General features: G+C 35.2%; 1 protein-coding gene across 1 annotated transcript; it reads left to right on the forward strand.

The window, feature by feature from the left end:
• The first annotated feature begins 13885 nt into the window (after positions 1-13885).
• Positions 13886-14881, forward strand: LOC145974202 (histone-lysine N-methyltransferase SETMAR-like). Its single transcript, XM_083104016.1, has 2 exons — positions 13886-14092; positions 14264-14881. The coding sequence occupies exons 1-2, from the start codon at positions 13886-13888 to the stop codon at positions 14879-14881; spliced, it is 825 nt and encodes a 274-aa protein (XP_082960142.1).
• Positions 14882-15735: the final 854 nt, after the last annotated feature.

The raw sequence follows: 15735 nt of genomic DNA on the forward strand, positions 1-15735 counted from the left end.
CAACTAATACATTACGAATTTTACAACAGGTATTGTCATTTTCAATGCAAGAAGTTGACATTTCTTCTGTAATAGTAGGTGCTGTAGTATTATACTATAGATTTAACTGATGATTGTAATAAATTTGAAATTTTATTGCTGCTTAATTCATGATTTATTAATTGATTTTTTCGCCTTTCGGCTAAATATCGTATATCTTTTAGCATGATGGAATCTGCTATTCTCAAATATAATATAGCATCTATAGTGAGATTGCGTATTACTGATAATACAATAAAGCTGTAAAAATTGGAATAAATTCATATTTACGTTACTGTTGATGACTTTTGTTACAAGATTTTGTTGTGTATTTATAAAGTTGTCCATTATCACGTAAATCATAATACTATATTAATTTAAAATTAGTTCTCAGTATTCAGTATTCTTTATACATTAAGAAATGAAAATTATTATCACATTTGTATGTGCTACTTTTAATATACATTTTTAAAATAATATATATATATATATATATATATATATTTTCTATATTTTTATATTAATACCTTTTCCAATAATTATATATAAGTCATAATAGTAACATAACTTTAATTAATAAACCAACATATATAAGATTGTAAATGTTGTAATCAAATAATCTTTTACTCACTATTTGCAACTAATGGCTTCACTTTTTTATTTCCTTTCCGTCAAAGACAAGATTGTATTATACACTGCAATAATTTCACTTATGATTTCCTCTGTCGAAGATAATATTCAAATGTAATATTATTTTTAGATATAAAAATACTGATATTTTATGGTTACTGTATATCAAAAATTAAAGTTCATAGTTGATATCTTTAGGAAATATTATGATAAATATTTATATTTAATTAGAAAGCTTATTTTATATCAATAATTTATTCTCAATTGAAAGTGTAAACAAAGACTAACATCAAAGAACAACATCAAATTAATACGTTACAAATATAATAGGAATATATGAAATTAAACTGTTATAATAGAAGTATAAAACCATAAAGTATAAAACCATAAGCTCTATATAAAGCAGGAAAAATATTTTAAGAAAGTTTTAAATCATCTATTCTGTGCTTAAACTCTCACTCTATTAAAAACTTTAAGATTAAATTAAATTTAAATTCATTTACAAATTAAAATTCGGTTAATCTGCGTGGAAAATTAAATGAAAACAATAAGAAGTAAAAACAGGCATTTCAGAAATTCGCGAATTTCAAAACTAATAAATTTTAAAATTTTTAATGTAATATTTTCTAACTTAACCTCTAGGTTTCCGATGAGCACTTTTCCTATTTTCGTAAAAAATATGTATAACCACATAAAGGAAATAAAGATGTTACTAAATATAATATAAATGATAGTAATGTGTATATATTTATGAACTTATATGATTAAAAATTAAAGGATTACCTTTGATTCAAATTTTCTATCATGTTTTAGCAACCGTTCGTCATAGTCCTTCCTTATGTTAAGGACGGAGGAAGCCTCCATGAAGAATCCTTGAATCTGCAAGGCCACCTTGTTTCATAGATAGACCTCGAGTCTCCCTTTCAGAAGGAAGGAATGTTTTAGGGATTCTTAGTGACCGACTGGAGGCAGCACCGTTTTATGCTGCCTGCAACTAATTTTATTATGAAAACTTTTTCGTATCGTTAATCGTGAAGCATTGTTGAATATTTTTCATAAATTAAATCGTAATCAAGTATTGTGCAATAATGGATAAAGATAAAAATGTTCATTATACGGAGCAGGAGCGAATGATCTTGGCGCAGCTGATCTCGGAAGAAAAAGTTATTGAAAATAAGAAAACCGGTGCAACAGATCTGAAAGATAAGGCGGATGCATGGGAAAGAATTATAAAAAAATATGCTAGCGAAGGTTGCATGCCTCGTTCCACCAAGCAAGAAATGCTGGGACAATATGAAGCAAAAGTAAGTAATAATAATCTCGGTGGTAAATAGTAATGATGATTGATAATTAATCAGTTTATTATAAATTTGTTTTGAGTGCACATTCTCCTCCTAACATATGTATATGTTATATTATGTCTATATTCGGTTTTTATTAAATATATTTTTATTATCTTATTAATTAATCATTTTAGGAAACGAAGATTAACCACGACGATTCGGCACGAGCTTATGACAGGGGGAGTCCTGCTGCAGTACAGCCAAATGACCCAGTGATGGAATTCATGGATCCAACAAATGAAAACTCAGATGTGGCATATACGTTAGAAAACAATTGCAAAGCGCGGTAGCGACTATTACGAGGTTTTTTGTTTTAATCGTTGATCAGTGTTGAGTCTTTTAAACTCTCTCAATCATAGTGGACACATTGACGATTCTTGATATTTTTTTGGCAGTTGAAGACTCGCTTAAAAAATTTGATGTAGAATTTAATAAATGTTCTTCGATTACCTCTTCAGCGGAAAGCTATGACAGGTTCGAAGATAGGATTCGCCGGTCAATTAAAACAGCGAAACTTTAACATCCCTATTATACATTGTATAATTCATCAGGAAGCATTAAGCGGTAAAGTTATTAAATTGTCAACGGCTATGGAGACTGTGACTAAAATAATTAATATAATTAAAGGTGGACATACATTTCTTACTCATCGGAAATTTCAATTATTTCTCAATGAACATAATGCTGTTCACACAGATGTCCCACTTCATTGTCCAGTACGTTGGCTTAGTGCTGCAAAATGTTTGGAAACATTTTTTGCAATAAGAAAAGAGATCCTCCTTTTCTTGCAAGAAATGAACAATCAAAAATTTCAAGAATATATATCTTTTTTAGAGGATATCACATTTCTTTGCGAACTTGGATTTATTACTGACATGACTAATCAACTTAGGCTTCTCAATTTAAAGCTGCAAAAGACTAATCAAAATATTTCCCAATTAGTTAGTCATGTTGATTCTTTCCGAAGAAAATTACAGTTATTCAAATCTCATTTAAATAACGATATTTTTCATTTTTTCCCTTCTTGCCAGATTCTTTTCGAAGAATACGGTAGTAGCTGTAATTTCAAAAAATATATTCATTTCGTAGATTGACTTATAGAAGAATTCGATACGCGTTTTACCTGTTTCGAAAAACTTAGAAATGAGTTAATTCTTTTCGAGAATCCTCTTACAGCGTCAATCGAAGAACAGCATCTTGATTTACAAGATGAATTATGTCATTTACAAAGTGATATTTCTCTGAAAACGGTTAAAGAAACTGGTGCTGAATTTTATAAAATTTTATCAAAATCATCCTATCCCAAGCTTCGCGATTTCGGACTCCGAATTTATTCTATATTCGGATCCACATATTTGTGCGAGACTTCATTTTCAAAAATGAAGTTTATAAAGAATGAGAAACGTTCTTCTTTAAGCGACGATTCTTTATCACGTCTTATGCGACTTGCTACATGCAATATGCAAATTGATGTTCCTGATCTCGCTTGTAAAAAATCCCGAAAGTCATAAATATTCATCATATCAATTATTATTTATAATTCCGTGCAATTAGTTAAAGAGTCGTTTTAGTCATCAGTGGATTAGGCATACTGGGGATACCACTTAAAAAAAAACGCGTAACAATAGTACCTCATGGGTGACGTGGAAAGCTATTGCCATACACCCGCTTCTGAGCGCCGAGCGGCTCGTTGGCTTTGCGCGGGACGGCGAGGTAAGGGGGGACGCGCTAAGCGGAGCCAGCTGAAAATCGGCCGAAATGTGCAGTTCTTGCCGAGCTCTGCTATAATATATATTATACATACATATGTATATATTTTAATTAGATATTTTATCTTGATTCACATTATTAAAACATGCACATTGTAAATATAAACTAATATAATATATTATAAATATAATTGATTTGCAGCACTGTTTCATGATTATGAAAAATGTCTTAAAATAAAAGCATTTCTATGCGCAAGTCCTATGCCATTTTCTTCTCTATTTACAATATCTTCAAATACATTTTCATTGAACTCGTCTTCGACCACTTCGCCTAGATTATGTTGAATGCATACATTGTGCAAAACGGCAGTGGCACAAACAATTGCCACTGATGTGCTCAATTTCGTTCTTAAACCGTAATGCAGACATGGAAATCGACGTTTCCAAACTCCGAACAATTGCTCAATGATAACTCGGGTTTTCTTGTGTGCAGTATTGTATCGAACTTCTGCATCTGTCTCAGGTCTTAAAACAGGCGTTAGTAGATAGCTGCGGCAAGCATACCCACTATCACCAAGTAAAATTCCATCCAAATGTCCCAGCTCGAAACGACAGCGCAGACCGCTTCGATCAAATATTACGGCATCATGAGTTGAACCTGGATGTCTGACAACTATATCAAGAATTTCTTGTTGGGGTCCAGCTACAGCCTATAAAAACAATAAATTATAAAAATTATTAATTTATTATTAAAAATTATTTAATATATAAAATTTGACATGCAAAATAAAACAATTGAAAAAATATACCTGTACATTAAGAGAAAACCATCCTTTTCGATTCCGGAATATCTCTCCATTATTCCCTCCAGGATTCGCAATGCGTATATGGGTGCAATCAATACATCCTATTACGGATGGAAAGTTGGCCACATCATAAAATTTATTTTTATTAAAATAAAAAATAAAAATAAAAGGCTCTCAAAAATAACAAATTAAACTGGATAATCTGGTAAAAAGACTATAAAGAGCCAACGCAGTTGTAAGGCGTGAAATTTTATGAGGACGGTCAATTCAAACGATCCTTTCTTCTTAAATACAAATGATCTTTCTTCTTTATTATATGCAAACGATCTTTCTTCTATCGTATATACATCAAACGTTTCGTACTCAATTCGAGTCTTCTTCAGTGATTCTAATAACAAAAATTACAAAGGAATCAAATGAAATAATATTAAAAACGCAATAACAGTGATAAATGCGAGAGGACAAATGACATAGTCACATACATACAAAGTCGCGGAGAGCTCCACGTCCATCAAAGCCGGTCCAACACAAAAGAGTCCAATGCAAGCAACCTCTGAGCGGTGCAAATCGCAAAGAGCGATGTACTACCAAAATAATACAAAATGTAATTATAAAGCACGATAATAAGTTGTTCAGCTAGTCAGAGGCAACTTACTCAGACAGTGAGAAGACCAACAAAGACGACACAGACACTCAACAGGCACATGATCGACTAAGCCCAAACATTCAAACAGTAACGATAAAAAGGCATCGGAACGTATTCGACAAAAACAAACCAATATACGTAGAGGGCAAAAACAGATTATATCTCAGATAAGTTTTCAATTATCGACAAGCATGATGTGTTCAATTTTAATGTGTCAAACTGAAGGTTCAATCCATTCTTTTGGCGTTTAATATAGATCATCTCCGATATTAATCATTTCCCTAAAAATGTTTCTTCATCCAAAACCTCAACACCCTCAAAATCAAAAGTATGGCCTAGCGCTCTATGTTCAGCAATGACGGACGTAAGATTTTTTTTATGTTCTTTAATCCTTGTTCTTAATAAGCGTCCCGTTTGTCCCACATAAGACGCATCACAATCTTTGCAGTTGATCTTATAAACTATATTGTTATGTGAATCTTTCTGTAAACAATCCTTGCCGACCTTAATAAACTGGCGCAAATTATTAATTCCAGTGTAGGAAAGTTTGACATCAAGATCTCTAACGCAATGCCGAAAACGCTCAGATATGTTCCTAACATACGGAACATTAAAATAGGAAATCTTCTCCCTTGCATCGCACTCGTTAGACGTGCTTTTGCTATCCGCTAAACCATCACTACGCTCATTGCTAAATCTATGAAACAGTTTTCGGCATTGCGTTAGAGATCTTGATGTCAAACTTTCCTACACTGGAATTAATAATTTGCGCCGGTTTATTAAGGTCGGCAAGGATTGTTTACAGAAAGAATCACGTAACAATATAGTTTATAAGATCAACTGCAAAGATTGTGATGCGTCTTATGTGGGACAAACGGGACACTTATTAAGAACAAGGATTAAAGAACATAAAAGAAATCTTACGTCCGTCATTGCTGAACGTAGAGCGCTAGGCCATACTTTTGATTTTGAGGGTGTTGAGGTTTTGGATGAAGAAACATTTTTAGGGAAAAGATTATTATCGGAGATGATCTATATTAAACGCCAAAAGAATGGATTGAACCTTCAGTTTGACACATTAAAATTGAACACATCATGCTTGTCGATAATTGAAAACTTATCTGAGATATAATCTGTTTTTGCCCTCTACGTATATTGGTTTGTTTTTGTCGAATACGTTCCGATGCCTTTTTATCATTACTGTTTGAATGTTCGGGCTTAGTCGATCATGTGCCTGTTGAGTGTCCGTGTCGTTTTTGTTGGTCTTCTCACTGTCTGAGTAAGTTGCCTCTAACTAGCTGAACAACTTATTATCGTGCCTTATAATTACATTTTGTATTATTTTGGTAGTACATACATCGCTCTTTGCGATTTGCACCGCTCAGAGGTTGCTTGCATTGGACTCTTTTGTGTTGGACCGGCTTTGATGGACGTGGAGCTCTCCGCGACTTTGTATGTATGTGACTATGTCATTTGTCCTCTCGCATTTATCATTGTTATTGCGTTTTTACTATTATTTCATTTGATTCCTTTGCAATTTTTGTTATTAGAATCACTGAAGAAGACTCGAATTGAGTACGAAACGTTTGATGTATATACGATAGAAGAAAGATCGTTTGCATATAATAAAGAAGAAAGATCATTTGTATTTAAGAAGAAAGGATCGTTTGAATTGACCGTCCTCATAAAATTTCACGCCTTACAACTGCGTTGGCTCTTTATAGCCTTTTTACCAGATTATCCAGTTTAATTTGTTATTTTTATTAACCCGACGTTTTTGTTCAGTGGAAAAATTAATATATACACTCAAATGTGATGCTAAAATTCTGAAAACTCGTGCAACAATTCTCGATACTGATGCTTGGCTGTATCCTCGCAAGTCTCCATTAACAATCTGCAATTAAAACAGCATACAAATGAAATGAAAATGAATTATCTCTTTATTTACCACAGTGTTAGAATAAAATTTACAAACCTGAAAGCTGCTTGTTGCATAAAAACGCAGTGTTATTAAAAGCTGCATCAACGGAGAAACTGGCAGTCCACGATTATTCAATCGCCTTAAGCGAGCATTTACCAAAGGTAATAAGATCTCAATCACGGCTTCTTTGCTGAATCTGTATCTTTTCCGAAAAGGAATATCTTCAAAAAATTCCACGGGATTTTCTCAATCGCGAATGTATCTTTTCGGAATCCGCCACAGAATCCGATTCTCTGGGTTTTCGTCTTCAAATCCATCGTCAGAATCATTTAAAAATTCATTGTTCATTATCCCTTTTTTTCTTTATACACTTTCAGTTTCAGAGCGCGACAACAAATAACCACAAAACCACAGATTGAAATGTAACGAAACTAACTTTTGGAGGTTATATTTGGTTATATTTTGCGTATCGTCTGCTAAAAAGGTCGCATCCCCTCCTCAAGGAAGCTCATGACCTTCCTTGAGATTAGGGAGCCAATAAGATTCCTTGTTCGGTCAAGGAAAGTTTATGAAACGTGGAACGAGGAACAAGGAATCCTTATTCCTCAAGGACGAACTATGAATACGGCCGTTTTAGTCACCTACACACACATCACATAGGCTACAGGAGACGTTCTGGATGCTTTGAAGCGTTCGAATGACCAATCAGGTTAAAGAAATCTTTACTCCTTTTATCCTGATTGGTCAATCAAACGCTTCAAAGCATCCAAAGCGTCTTCCTGCAGCCATATATACTATAATGGCTGCGTTATCTGTGATTGGAGTAGTCGTTTAGATTTTTCAGGAGAATGTACCAATCAGGAGCGATGATCACTGAGCGCTCACTGAACAGTTTTTACCGCTGAATTTAACCAAATATTGGTTTGCCGTGTTGCATAAAAAAAATACCGCATAAATCGAAGGATATGAATATGTTATATGTGTATATATATATATATATATATATATATATATATATATATATATATATATATATATAATTATATAATTATATCTATATGTATATGTTATAGAAAAATTATTAATTTTTCAACATATACTTAATTGCAATACTTCTGCTTTCTTGATACATGTATAAAATATATTTTAAATGTATATAATGTAACATGAATATAACATTAATATAATATCTATGTATATAATATCAAAGTAGTAATAATATAGCACTTGTAATATTACGTTTTATGTTCCAGTTCTATTGCTTTTTATATTGTTATAACCAGTAAATAACACAGCTATAAAACAGTTTTACAACACAATTATATTACAGTTATAAAAAGAAATTATGTAACATTAATGTTAATAACGTGTGACAGCTGTTATATTACGTGTTATTTCTGTGTTACATAACAATTATAATCTGTGTTTGCTGGGTTATACTTATTAATTTTATTTACTATTTAAGTTATATATAAGTTGTAGGTAAATTTTGTATGTAAATTTTTAAGCTTTATTTATACGATATCAAAGATACAAAAATTATATACACATATATATATATATATATTTTTTTTTTTTTAACGAATATCATTACAACTGAGTTATAACTCATCTAGTAATTCCATTTTCTTAATTTAGAGCGCATGTGGTGGAGTATAACCCAATGGTTAATCCCTATATTGCTAACATAATTTCTTTAGTTGACTTAATCTAGTCAGCTTGTGTCGCCAAATCTAGAGGTTTCGTTCTTTTGAGTCTCCTTAATCCGGTGCTGTCCAGCAGTTGACGTATCTCAGCTCTCTCGTGCTGCTGCAGCCGCCGCTTCTCAGCACTTTTTCTAATTTCCTCACTAACGTATTCCATCTTCAAGTCCTTATGCAGGTTATCCGTTCTTACATACCAAGGGGCATTTAATATGCTTCGAAGGACCTTATTTTGGAACTTCTGTATAGTATTAATATTCGCTTTCTTGGTACAGCCCCAGAGCTGAATACCATACATCCATACGGGTTTTAGAATTTGTCGATACAGGAGCAATTTGTTATGGGTATTTAGCTCAGAATTTCTCCCCATTAGCCAGTGCATTTTTCTGAATTTGATGTTTAGCTCTTCTACTTTCTTTTTAACATGTTCTTTCCACTTAATTTGTGCATCGAGTGTCATACCCAATTATTTAGCCGTGTTCGCATAAGGGATTCTCTGTGAGTTGATTGGACAGGTATCCTGTTGATTCTACGGTTGGTAAAGTTTATGTGAATTGATTTCGTTTCATTCAGTTTTATTCTCCATTTTTTGGTCCAGTTGCTCACTGCCTTAGCAGCTCTTTGTACTTTGCTGGTTGATTCCTCGACGTTATCTCCCGTCGCTAGAATCGCTGTGTCATCAGCAAAAGTTGCTATTTTAACTTCCTTCGACTTAGGTATGTCTCTCGTGTATAGTAGGAACAGTACAGGCCCTAACACACTCCCTTGCGGTACTCCTGCTGATATTTTCTTTAGATCTGTATATTCATCCTCATATTTTATTCGAAAATTTCTATCCGCTATGTAGGATTTTAGGATTTGATAGTATTGTTTTGGCAAGTAATGCTGTAGTTTACACTCCAGACCCCGATGCCATACTCTATCGAACGTTTGTGCAACGTCCAGAAAAGTGCCTGTGCAAATTTTTTTATTTTCTAGTGCATCTTCAATTACCTTAGTAATTCTGTGGACCTGCTCTATGGTTGAGTGCTTTGCTCTAAATCCAAATTGGTGTGGAGGAATGAGTCTCCTTTCTTCTATTATTAATTTAATTCTATTTAAGAGTAACTTTTCGAATAGTTTTGAGATTATCGGAAGCAATGAGATCGGCCTGTATGATTTTTTATCAGTCAATGGTTTACCTGGCTTTGGTATCATAATAACTTCTGCCACCTTCCACTGTCTCGGTACGTATTTTAGCCCAATCGCTGCATTGATTAAGTGTAGCAGCTTCTATAGTCCCTTTTTTGGTAATGCCTTAAGTATTTGCCCTGTAATTAGGTCATACCCCGGTGCTTTTTTTGCATTTAGGTTGGTTTTAATTTCCCTCTCTAATTCTTGCAGCGTTACCGGTGGTATATCCTGCTCATCGTTTTTGCTTATTGGTGTTATGTCTTCATCCGCTGTTTGTCTAGGGAGAGGTTGAAATGTTTCCTCTAGGTATGTCGCAAACAGGTCTGCTTTCTGCCTTGCACTTCTTGCCCATGTTCCATCATCTTTCCTAATTGGCGGTATTTGCATTATGGGCCTTTTTAACCTTTTGGTCGCTTTCCAAAGGGAGTATTCTGTCCTTTTCAGCAGATAGCCCTTGCAGAAAATTGTTGATCGATTCATTTTTAATTTTTTTTGATTAGGGATTTGAGGTCGTTACACAGCTTGTTTAACAGTGTTTTGTTCTCCGGCGCGCGACTATTTTGCCATCTTTTCCGTGCTTTGCGCTTCCTTCCTATTAAATCTCTTACTTCGACCGGGTATATGGGGTAATTACTCGTTTTCTTATGATTATTAGGAGTACTTTCCCACGTCGACTGTTGTATTGTCTCTACCAACTTATCCACTTCATCCTCTGGTTGTTGTGGGTCTTTTATTGAAACTTGGAGATTTATGTTGTCTTCAATTTTTTGCCTAAAGATGTCCCAGTTGGTTTTGTTGTTTACCAGCTTTGGTATGTTTTCCTTCACAAATATTGTCTCACTAATTGTCATGACAACAGGCAAATGATCTGATGTGAGTTCCTCGACATTCTGTACGTGTATGTAATTGGCGGATGCCCCTTTCGTTATAAAGAAATCAATAAGATCCGGCATCTTATTCATATCCGTGGGCCAGTATGTCGATTTGTCCCCAGAATGGAAATTACATTTTGCTTCTTTTCCAGCTGCTAGTAATTCTTTACCTTTGGGTCATTTGGGTTTGAGTTGTTAGTCGTAATCCCCAATAGGTGTTTTTTGCATTAAAATCGATAATGAAGCGGTGTCCTAATGATTTGAATAGTTGGTTGTAATCTTCTTTTTTTAAATTGTAACGTGGAGGACAATAGATAGCTGAAATGCTATACTCCTTATTATTTCTTAGTTGTATAATTACAGTTGTTACCTGCATGTTATCCTGGATCTTTAGCTTTTCGTAGTGTTTAATATTCTCTCTTATGAATATTGCTGTACCTCCCCTTGCCTTTTCAGCCGGATGCATGGTGTGATAGCTATTGTATCCACGTATCTTTGCATATGAGAATCTAGTAAAGTGAGTTTCGGAGATTAAACAAATGTCTATTTTTTCATCATTTAGAAATATTTCTAGTTCCGAGATGCGCTTTAGCAGCCCGTTCGCATTCCATGTTGCAATCTTTATTGTTCTGTTTATTTTTATTTTTGCTTTTTGGTCACTTTGTTTAATTTAATTTCTAAACTCTTGAATCTTTCAAATATTTTTTTGTTTGTTTCCTTTTGTTCCTCTAGTCTATTGTTTAATGCCTCTAGGGTCTTTGATATTACTTCCAGCATTTTATTTTCTTTATTTTCTTTCATTAGGTTTGTCTGTATCGCCACTTGCGCTTAAGTCTTTTGCTCACTTGCTTCCTTATCTTGCATTTTAGATATCTCTTGTTTTGAAGTTAACTTCCTTTCTGTTAGTGTTCTGCAAGCTTGTTTAGGTTTGCCTGCTTGATTTCCTTATTTTTTGCAATTCTTTAGCAACCTCACATTCACGATAGTTTGCAGGATGTTGACTTGCAATTTACACACCTAGGTGGAGTGTTTTTCCTAATAGTGCATGCTGCCGTAAGGTGTTTACCAGCACATTTAACGCATCTGGGTTCACGCGAACAATATGTTTGCGTATGATTATAATCTTGGCATCTTTTGCATTGGGATATTAAGTTTGTTGTTTTCCTCAGCGGCTCAATTTTTTACTTTCATACTAAATATTGCCCTGATATTGTATATATTTTCTACATTCTCCTGATTGTCAAAGGTGAGCACGAAAAGTGGAAATCCTCTCTTACTTATAACTTGATTTCCCTGTTCATCTCTCTTCCTTTCTTTCTTGATAATGTTAACTGCGTCTAGTATTTTCAAACCATTCTGCTGCAGTTCTTTCATTATTTTTTCTTTAGTGCAAGTCGCATGCAGGCCTCTAGCCATAACCTTAATCGACCTATTGGTTTTGTCCTCGTATGTATAGCATTGTATTGCTTCATTATTTAATTTTTTTGCCAGTGCCCTCTATGTATCCGAGTCCTGGGTATTGATTTTCCATACATTATTATTTAATGCTATGATTCTATATTCTTTTGCTGCTATCGAGTTTATCAAGGACTGAATTGTAGCATAATCGGTTATGCCCGTTACATTTATTGGTGGAGGCTGTTTCTCCTTGATTTGTACTCGTTTTTGCCCATCGTACTTATTTGCTGCGTCAGCGTTTAGTTGTATGGCTTCCGGCGAATCTTCTGCTTTTCTTTTTTTAGTTGATCTTTTCCCTTTTTTAGGACCCAATCAGTTTCTCTGCTCAGATCTTCCTCATCCGTGAAGTAATCTTGAGGTTCGGTACTAATAGTCTCGTTCTTCCCTTGTTCCTTATTGCAGAGTGCTTTTCTCAATGCTCCATTTTCTTCTTTTAACGCATTGACTTCTCTATTTAGTAGTTCTATATGTTGTTCCAACCTACTAAGCATATTTCGGAGTTCCTCATTAGCCCTTTCAGGAGTATGAGTAGTTTTTGTTTCTCCTCTTAGGATCGATCTTGTATCCATTTCTCTCTTCCTGAGTGATTCCTTCCCAAGCAACAGTTGGCTCTCTCCAGAATCCGTAGAGCCTGCCTCTTTAGAGGGTGGATTTTCCAGTTTTTCAACTGGTCTGCCACCTGAGGTAGTATTTCCTGATTTTGTTTTATCCATTGCCTGTGTGTGCTGTTGGTCCACGGGAAGTATTTTATTTCCTTCCTACCCTGCAACACCAAGGGGCTTCCGAGCATTCCCCCATCCGCCACCCGGGGGACGCGCTCTCTAGCGGTTACAGCTCCGCCGAGAGTACACATATATTGTAGGACGATTGAGGGAGAAAAAAAAAGAGTAAGAGAGAAGAATTCTCGAGTTTTCAAATTAAATTAATTCGAGCGGGAGAGGGAATGTCAAAAAGGGAAAGAAAAAAAGGAATATATATATAGGCAATGTAAATTAATTAAAGTCCGGATGATCGATTAACAAGAAGCAACTTGAATGCGAAGAATATATTCACAGCGATATTCCAACAGTACAAAGTTAGGTCAGGAAGAGGTTCGATGTAAATAACACGTGTGTTTCGGCGGGCGGATCCGTAACGACTCTGATTCGACATCGATCTGCTATGTCACGTAGCACGGAATTTATCGATCATGCGCAAATAATCATACTTCATGTCTAGGGCGCGCGCGATCTAACTCGCAATAAAATAAAATCGCCTACAGTTCGGCCAGCTTGACATTATGGCCGTCTCGGCCATGAATACAGTAAATATTCTCTGTAGTCGATCGTCAACTTATAATACGGTACAAAAAAACAAAATAAATACTACATGGTTTGATAAGTCCGTAGCCTCACATAGAGGTGGCGTGACTATCTCAAAATGTTTATGTTTATGCAGTAGTACCAACCTTAACTAGCTTTCAGTCAAAATTTCATGACATTTCGTCGATTGGTTCACAAGTTACAGCCATTAGAGTGAAGTTACTTTTGCTATTTGAGAAAAAATGGATTCCAAAGAATTTCGCGTTCTAATTAAACATTGTTTTTTGATGGGAAAAAACACTGCCATGTGCTATAACGTTTATCAAGCCAATGAATGGCTTGATAAACGTTATAGCACATCTTCTCCAACAGTAAAGAAGTGGTATGCCGAATTTAAACGTGGTCGTACATGCACCAATGATGCTGAACGTTCAGGACGTCCAAATGAAGCAGTCACTGAAGAAAACATCAAAAAAGTCCATCGTATTGTTTTGGATGATCGAAGAGTTAAAGTGAGGGAGATAGCTGACATCGTAAAGATATCAATAGAACGTGTGCACCATATTTTACATGAACATTTGGGTATGAAAAAGCTGTCTGTGCTATGGGTGCCGCGTTCACTAACAATTGATCAGAAACAGCAGCGTGTTGATGATTCACAGCGTGCTTTGGCGTTGTTTCAGCGTAATCCAACGGAATTTTTGCGTCGATTCGTGACAATTGATGAAACATGGATCCATTACTACACACCTGAGTCCAATAGACAGTCTGCAGAGTGGTTGCAAGCGGGTGAAAGTCGACCGAAACGCCCAAAGACCCAACGTTTGGCCGGTAAGGTTATGGCCAATGTTTTTTGGGATGCGCATGGCATAATATTCATCGACTATCTGGAAAAAGGGAAGACAATAACTGGCGACTACTATGTTACATTATTGGACAAATTGGACGAAGAGATCAAGAAAAAACGACCACATTTGAAGAAGAAAAAAATCTTGTTTCATCACGACAACGCACCGGCGCACTCATCCGTAAAAGCGGTGGTGAAATTGGATTCTTTGGGCTACGAATTGCTTCCTCACCCACCGTATTCTCCAGATCTGGCCCCCAGCGACTATTATTTGTTTCCTAATTTGAAAAGATGGCTCCAGGGAAAAAGATTTCACACCAATGAGGAGGTCATATTGGAAACGGAAGCCTATTTTGCAGAGTTTGAGAAATCGTATTATTCCAAAGGTATCAAAATGTTAGAGGACCGTTGGAAGAAGTGCATTTTGCTTCATGGAGATTATGTTGAAGAATAAAAATGATTTCACGTGTAAAAAATGGTTTTTTCATTGGAAGGCTACGGATTTATCAAACCATGTAGTACAATATATACATCCTAAGATCTATTCGTCGACGTACATTTTCATATGGTCCGCGCTCACCGTACCTGTATACGGCAGCTGTGTCACCTGAACCCTCAATATCCGAAACAATATAACGGTCATGGTCGAGAACGGCTTTTACAATATACGGTCCCCTAAATTTCGGAATTAATTTTTTATTCACTCCTGGAGTCACATCGGTATTACAAATCATAACATAATCGCCTTCTTTATAGTTGGTCGCACGCTTTCGCTTATCATTATAGTGAGTTTCATTCGTACGCTGGTTTTTTTCAATAGCATTTGCCGCACGATCTCTAATAGCTATCAAGTTTCTGTCATTGTCAGAGTGCGGGTCGAGAAGGACACGAATTTCATCTTTCACAGTTCCCATTTGATCAATGCCAAATAACAATTGACTAGGCGTATTACCGGTACTTCGGCAACATGTATTATTAAGGGAAAATTCAACATCTTCTAATACTTTATCCCATTTATCCGGCGTCTCGCATAATTTAGCTAACATCGGAGTAAGAATCCGATTGAAACGCTCTACCTGCCCGTTAGCACGAGGAGTACCAACGGCAATCAAAACATGACGGATTGACTCTTCTTCCATAAATTTCGTAAACAATTGCGAGGTAAAACACGTTCCTCGATCGCTTATTAAACGCTTAGGCTTACTATACGCACGAAAATAATCTTTCAAATGTCCGTATCACTTCTTCGGTTTGTTGTTTTACAAGGATACAGTTTTATAAATTTTGTAAAACCGTCGACTAAAGATA

The sequence above is a fragment of the Camponotus vicinus genome, unplaced genomic scaffold (genome assembly GCF_025532165.1).
Source record: "Camponotus vicinus isolate PSW18456_S1 unplaced genomic scaffold, iyCamVici1.0 SCAF_7, whole genome shotgun sequence".
In the NCBI taxonomy this organism is placed as follows: domain Eukaryota; kingdom Metazoa; phylum Arthropoda; class Insecta; order Hymenoptera; family Formicidae; genus Camponotus; species Camponotus vicinus.

What these genes read in the sequence shown, in the direction of transcription:
- LOC145974202 (XM_083104016.1), top strand. Translation starts at nt 13,886, where the DNA reads ATGTGCTATAACGTTTATCAAGCCAATGAATGGCTTGATAAACGTTAT. An exon ending in TGGATGATCGAAGAGTTAAA is followed by an intron (nt 14,093 to 14,263) that starts GTGAGGGAGATA and finishes GCGTTGTTTCAG; the next exon opens with CGTAATCCAACGGAATTTTT.